This window comes from Myotis davidii, unplaced genomic scaffold, assembly GCF_000327345.1.
Source record: "Myotis davidii unplaced genomic scaffold, ASM32734v1 scaffold494, whole genome shotgun sequence".
Taxonomy (NCBI): Eukaryota; Metazoa; Chordata; class Mammalia; order Chiroptera; family Vespertilionidae; genus Myotis; species Myotis davidii.
This window is the reverse complement of record NW_006285480.1, coordinates 555,875-562,908: the sequence shown is the minus strand read 5'-3', so window position 1 is coordinate 562,908 and position 7,034 is coordinate 555,875. Positions and strand designations below refer to the sequence as shown.

The 7,034-nt window shown below is 39.1% G+C and overlaps 1 protein-coding gene across 1 annotated transcript in view; it reads right to left on the bottom strand.

Moving 5' to 3' along the window:
- The window catches only part of LOC102761271 (cyclin-Y-like protein 1), a 38,470-nt gene extending 31,687 nt beyond the window's left edge, over nt 1-6,783 (bottom strand). Inside the window, exons 1-3 of the mRNA XM_006756160.2 lie at nt 6,558-6,783; nt 3,331-3,405; nt 1,828-1,862 (exon numbers count right to left, since the gene is read on the bottom strand). Of these exons, the coding sequence (XP_006756223.1) occupies nt 1,828-1,862; nt 3,331-3,405; nt 6,558-6,783 (336 nt within the window). The remainder of the gene's footprint in view (nt 1-1,827; nt 1,863-3,330; nt 3,406-6,557) is intronic.
- Nucleotides 6,784-7,034: the final 251 nt, after the last annotated feature.

Sequence of the window (7,034 nt, the reverse complement as noted above, 5' to 3'; positions counted from 1 at the left end):
CGCCTGCTCTCCCTCTCTCTCCCCCTGTCTCCCTCCCTCCCACTCTTCCACTCTCTAAAAATCAATGGAAAAAATATCCTTGAGTGAGAATTAACAACAAAAATTTCCCCGAAAGTAGATAAGACCTGCAGTCTTGATGACCACAATAAAATGAAAAGGTACATACCAAATCACATTATAATATTTCAGAATCCCAGAAAGACAGAAGGTTCTAAAAGTGTCCAGAGAATAAAGGAATGAAGGAAATTACCAAAATTGGTAATATACAACATATCATACAATGACTTTGTCTCCAGGAAATAATAGAAATGTCTTTAGAACTGCAAAAATTAATTTCAACCTAGAACTCTGTACTTCATTAAATAGAAGGCATTTCAGAGAGGCTAGATCTCTAGAAAATGTCTGCCCATGTATCCTTTCCCAGGGAACAGTGCTCCAGTAAAACAAGGGAGTATAACAAGAGAGAGGCAAATATACAACCCAGGACAGGGATTTTCAACCAGTGTACCACATGGCACACTGGTGTGCCACAAGAATTTTTAAAACATGCAATACCTGACTAGACAGGGGCACTGACCTCTTTTCCTTTAGATTGTCAAATAATAAAATGACAACAGAAAACACAACAACAGATGTCCTGTGTGAATGAATCAAAATTACACCTGTTATTTTTTGTCAGATCAGCAAACAATATATTTTTTGGTGAGCTGCAGAATTTTAGTAATTACTTTATATATGCCATGAGATGAAAAAGGTTGAAAATCACTGATCTAAGACATAGGGGATCCAACACAAGAGAACAGTTATGTGAGATCCCAGATGATCTTAAAGAAATAGGCCAGCAAAACAGGAACAGAACAGGCCCAGGGAAAACAAGTCTAAAGTAGAATAGATAACAAAGGCTGGGGGAGACGGCTTCCACTAGAACATGGAACAAATGTGTTCAGTAAATGGAAAATATTTTTGACAAAACTGTGACAAATGTTATACCATTTTCTGGGGGGACGGGGCGGGGAACTATTAGCAAACAAAAAGTGAATATAGTAAAAAAATTAATTCCGCACACACACAAATGAGGACTTATTAGGTATTATGTTAATGTACCATAAAAGTAGTATTTCTGTCTGACAGTTATCTTTTTCAGACAAATTACTAGATAATTAGGTACAAAATATGTTATTTTTGAAAAATGGGAGACCAGCCTACTTGCTGCATTTGGCTGTGTGAGATCATGTTGACTAGGAAGAAGGGGGTGGATTATCCGGGAGAAGTGTAGAAGTGCTCAAATTTCAGTAATATTTGAGAAAAAGAATGAAGGGTATACAAGAAAGAGACATAGCCAGAGAACTCCATGGCTCAGCAGCAAAAAATAGTCATAATAATGTAAACATTGATTCTGATTTAATAAAAACCATGATACATGTTGAGGGGACAGAGGGAGGGAAATAAGGCTATGCCAGAGTGAGAGAGTTAGCTTTCGGCTGCTATGACAATAAGTCAATAGATAGTGTTAAAAATTGACTTAGCTATTTTATTATTTATTTTGTTAAAAAACAAGATTAAAAATTAAGGTAGGTCTTTCTACCATAACCATTTATTGACATTTAATGTAAAGTCAGAACTCCTTAAAAAATGGACATTACTAAGCCAAAAATTTTCCTGAATATATAAGTTTAATAATTAAGATAACAAAAGAGATTTAGAAAATCTACCAAAAAAGGTGTATGCTAATGATATTAGGTCCATTATATATTTTTAAAAACCATGGCAGACAATTTTTAATTCAAATTATTAATTTTTTACTTAACTTTTCAACTGTTTACTTACATGGTATGAATAGTTCTTCTTCTTCTTTTCTCCCACTAAGAATAAAAAAAAATGTTAACTGATCAATTATGATACAAATACCATAGGAAAACAAAAGTTCGTATGTTGAAAGACTACCAACATACAAAATATGACAAAATTTTATTCCATTTTTTAAAATAATTTTTAACAAAGTTTATAATTTAAATCACCTGGCAAGATGAGTCCCATAAAGTAAAATCTTAAAACTTTTACTTTTCTGACCTAACAAAAAATATTCTATATTAGGTACAAATAAAAGTCTCTTCACGTACAAAAGAAAAGGGCAAAGCAAATTAGGCCAGTGAGACACTTAGCTAATGAAGAAGTTTAACTGTTGTGCTTCTGAACCACTACTCAATTGCAGTTTCTAATTCTACATTTATACCCACGCTACTTGAATCATCAGGATCTAACAGTCGAGAGCTCTAAGAACCGCCAGGCACCTGGAAGCATCCTGAACCACTGACTGGTAATCAACTAGGATATTTTACTAAGAAAATATGAATGGAGGGCATGTGTCGGGGGTAGGAGAGACCAGGGGGAAGTCCATGGGGGAAAAAGAAGACATATGTACTACTATGTGTAATATTTTAAACAATAAATAAAATAAAGGAAAAAATAAAAATATGAATGGGTCTTTACTCAATTGCAAAGTAACTGATCTAATTTAAATTTTACAATGATGTGGCTAACCTAACTAAACATATGTACAACGCACAAAATCATTTCGCTCTAACAAAGATCAGAAGAAAAATAAAAGCTCCAAAGAGGGTCTTGGGCTGGACTCTGTTTCCCACACTGCCTCCTTTATTATGCAGGACGGCATCATAGGCACACATTCCTTAGGACTGAAGATAGGGGCACGGGATAGCTTCTCCTTTACTGGCTCACCCTCTCTCTACACGTGAGCAGAACCATGACTCTGGAAGAAACTGAGAAATACAGCAATCCTAACCAAAAATGATCAGCTTCAGACAGTCAAAATGCACACATGCCATGAAAACAAGTGTTAAAACCCCATTTTGTATTGTGCTGCATGGCTTCAAATAAAATGGAACCGCCACTTCTTGTACTTCTGCTTTCATAATCAACTGAAAGATTTGCTCATATATGCCTTTTTAAGCAAGTAAACTCGACTGAACATAACATTAAGGAAAATAAGCAGGCAAGCAGAAGCGTCAAAATCCTACACTGGTTCTTACCCTAACACAAACAGGACACAGGAAATTGGCAGAGTTGCACATGCTGGTGCTAAGCTCCGAGGGACCCCATAGGGCTCTGTTCCTCTGATGCACCCTGGCAGCATGACATAGGGCGAGAGAGTTTGAATAGCTTAAAGGTTCTAGATGCGAGACAGGATCACTTGGTTGAGTGATATGTAAAATAAAGCCAAGATCACAAAGTCAATCCTCATATATAAACAGCAGATATTTTTGATTTCTTCAAATAAAAACGTGTGACCTACATCCTATCTTGACTTACCATCCATTTGAGATTTCTTCAGGAAAATTGTGCTTGCCTTTGGATGGTCAGAAGGGATTAATTCTAAAACCGACTCTATATAGGAAGAAGAGAAAAAAACATACTAATTTAGTTGAGTAGAAAATACATAATTTTAAAAATAGCTACACATCACTTTTAATCACTTATAACAGTGTTGGGAAGAGATTTTTTAAGTAATGGTAACAAGCCAATTTTAGTAAAGGCAACAACATAAAAATTCTACTGGGAAAACTCAAAATTGTAGAATCTTTCCATCTATGTGGAAAAAAACCAGGCTATGTTTTAGATTTTTTTTAACTTGTACCTAAGTAATCTCTGAACCATATATGTGTTTCCCACCTTCTACTTTATCAATTAGAAATACAGTCACTCTCCTTTATTTTGATATTACTAGCACATTCCAGAAAGTGTCAAGAAGCAAGTTATACTATGGCCAATTAGTGTCAGATACCTGCTAGTATGTCAAATATGCCCAAATCACGTGAGCTGTTCTTGGCAAATGTTCTTTACACATTTAGGTTAATTCTAACTCCATTAAAAAAATGAACATATTTAGTTATTTGCAGCTCACTTGGGGCTATTCATCACGGCACATTTAAAAGGATAGCATAAAAGCTCAATGCTCTACCCTACTTTCATGGTAGTGACTTTTTATACTTTCATCAAAGTGATTTTTAAATTCTGCCCTCAATTTCCAAAGCTAAAGTTTCACTTCTTCCTTCCATGCCTCACGACTAATTTGAGACTTCAATAAGAATACGTCTGGACCTGACCCTAGGGCTGCTTGTACAAATGAAATGCGCTGTAACTATGTAAAGGTAGGTCTGCCTGCAGTCCACCTTGCATCAAGGTGGGACAATCATCTATTTTGGCAGGAATACAAAACAACTACTTTTGAATTTTAATAATATAAAGTTTTTTCACACATCAACAAAATGGCATTTGGCACATCTATCACCCCCACATCGGCCTCTTCTGTCCAGCAGCTGTGTTACACAGTCATTTCACATCTGTAGGTATCGATTTCTCCATCAGCAATAGAGGGAGAATATTCATGAGGCTTTATTTGCAGTTAGAAGGGCCAAATGAGATATACCTGTGAGTTGTAAATCTTGAAAGAATGATATAAAGGTCCTAATTTGGTCTCTCATCCAACACGACTCATCTACCAACTGTTTGTAAAATCACTCAGAGGCTCACCTTACAGCACAAGCAGAGCAAGCAGAAGGTTTCACAGGTAATCGCTTGCTTTATGTTTTAAGGTGCACAATATGGAGTCTTAACTCCTAAGATTTTATGTTACAAATTAAATCCTAAATTTATGTTCCTAATTTGTTCATTTTTTCCCCATAATATTTGAGTATGCTCAAAAGGGAGTACTTTTCAGTTAGAAAGCCACGTGCACCCAGGGGAACCCACCGGCTACTTTTAAAGAAATTAAAAGCTCAACTAAAGATAAATAGAACCAGAGCTAATAATACATTTACTCTACGAAATAATGGGGTTTTAACATCTTTGTGAAAGAATGTTTTCTACTTAAAAAAACACAGTCTTGCCCTGGCTGGCGCAGCTCAGTGGTTAGAGGATTGGCCCGGGCACCAGAGGGTTGAGGGTTTGATTCCGTCAAGGGCATGTACCTGGGTTTGCAGGTTCATTCCCAGGCCTTGGGGTGGGGTGTGTGCAGAGGCAACCAATCAATATGTCTCAAATCAATGTTTTTCTCTCTCTCTCTTTACCGCCCCCAACTTCCACCCTCTCTAAATATCAATGGAAAAAATATCCTCCAGTGAGGATTAACACAAAACAAAACAAAACAAAAAAAGCAACACAGTCTTTGTTAGCTACTTTGTTACCCAGAATTATTTTAAACCAATTATTTCCTATTTTCTTTCTCTCTCCTTCCTCTTCTCCACTCCCCACCCCACCCCACCCCTTTAGGCATCTGGTCTTTAGAACTTTTACCTCAACATTCTTACAGTTAAACAGGCATCTGCTGGCAGGAGGGGAGAGGATGGAGAGGGAGCCATGGAGACAAATATTCTTGTGCACAATATGGCGTCTTAACCCCCAAAACATTATGTTACAAATTAAAGTCTAGAGTTATGTGTTCTTCTCTTTTGATACTTGTGAGCAGCACTTTTGTGAGCCACCCCACCCCTTTTTAGAACAAATAATATGAAAGTGAAGTCTGTTAGGTCAGTGAAGTAAGATTGAAGACATATTTGTGTCAAAGTAGATATATTAAAGTAATCAGAACTATGTGGGTTCTCCTTTGTGTAAAAAATAAACATGCAAAAAACGATTCTCTGCAGCACTGGCAGTAACATTTCACATCATGCCCAGTTCCTTCCCCCACCATTTCCTTCTGTGTTCAAATTATAGTTGGAAGGAATAAAGCAACTTCTATCCAGGCAACTGAAAACAGCTTACTTAAAAACACCATACAGGTTCTATGTTGGTTATCTGTTTTGAATTTAAATAAAAAATCCTAAAATCTTTGCAGCTGAACTATCCCGAACATCAATTATCTTAACAGGTGAGAGCAAGGGTATAACCAGGCTTTACCTGGTTCCTTCACTTAAGTGCCACATGGATAGGTAAGGACAGGGAGATGATGGGTACTCTGAGGTTGGGGTATGAAGTTTTCATTGAGAAAAGGAAGAAAATACACCCAGAAGTCTTCATAGAGTCCCAGGAGACACTAAACCAGCCGTGGGCAAACTACAGCCTGCGGGCCAGATCCGGGCCGTTTGAAATGAATAAAACTAAAAAAAAAAAAAAGAACATACCCTTTTATGTAATGATGTTTACTTTGAATTTATATTAGTTCACACAAACACTCCATCCATGCTTTTGTTCCGGCCCTCCGGTCCAGTTTAAGAACCCATTGTGGCCCTCGAGTCAAAAAGTTTGCCCACCCCTGCACTAAACAGAGCCATGCATGCACAGGAAGGGCCACTGACTGGAGTGTCTCAGGCTGAGTTGGGAACAGAAGAAAGAACCAGGGGTCTGGGTAGTGAAAAGGGAAAGAAACTGGCCAGACATGACCAGAAACGAATTAAGGGGTGGGGATGCCAAGAAGAGCCAGCTCTTGGAAACAAGCTCCAGGCAAGGAGGAGGCTGATGGTGGCTCCCTTCTAGGAAATCCTGGGGTGAGGGGAGGCAGAGGTAAGCCTGTGAGCATCAAACACCTGCCAGCTCCTTACCTTTGGGCATTTCCAGGTCACCGAGGCACAGCACAGGGTGGCCCTCGCAGGCTTGGAAATCCAACTCAGCAGGTTCCAGGGCAGTTGGGGCTGGTGGTGCTGCCACGGAGTTCCTGGTGCCCGCCACGCAGACACCAGACCCATCATCCCGATTCACCCACCCAGAGTGCTGGCCCAGCCTGGGGCTGGCATTGGACGTCAGGCAGCAGGTCAGTTTGTTCCCCATTAGGAACTTCCACTCCTGGCTGCTGCCACCGCCTTTGCTCAGCAGTCCCCTCCACCCCCGCCCGACAACGCCACGCTGGTGTCAGCTGCTACTGCCTCCACTGAGTTGACTAGTCTGTGAGGATGGTAAGCAGCCTGACTTATTTAAAAGGTGTGGTGATCAGACAACTGCTGAGAATCACAACCACTTCAAGAGGAGAGCACAGCCAAAGCTCCTCCTCCCACAGTTGCTTCTCAACTGAAGGCAGTTGT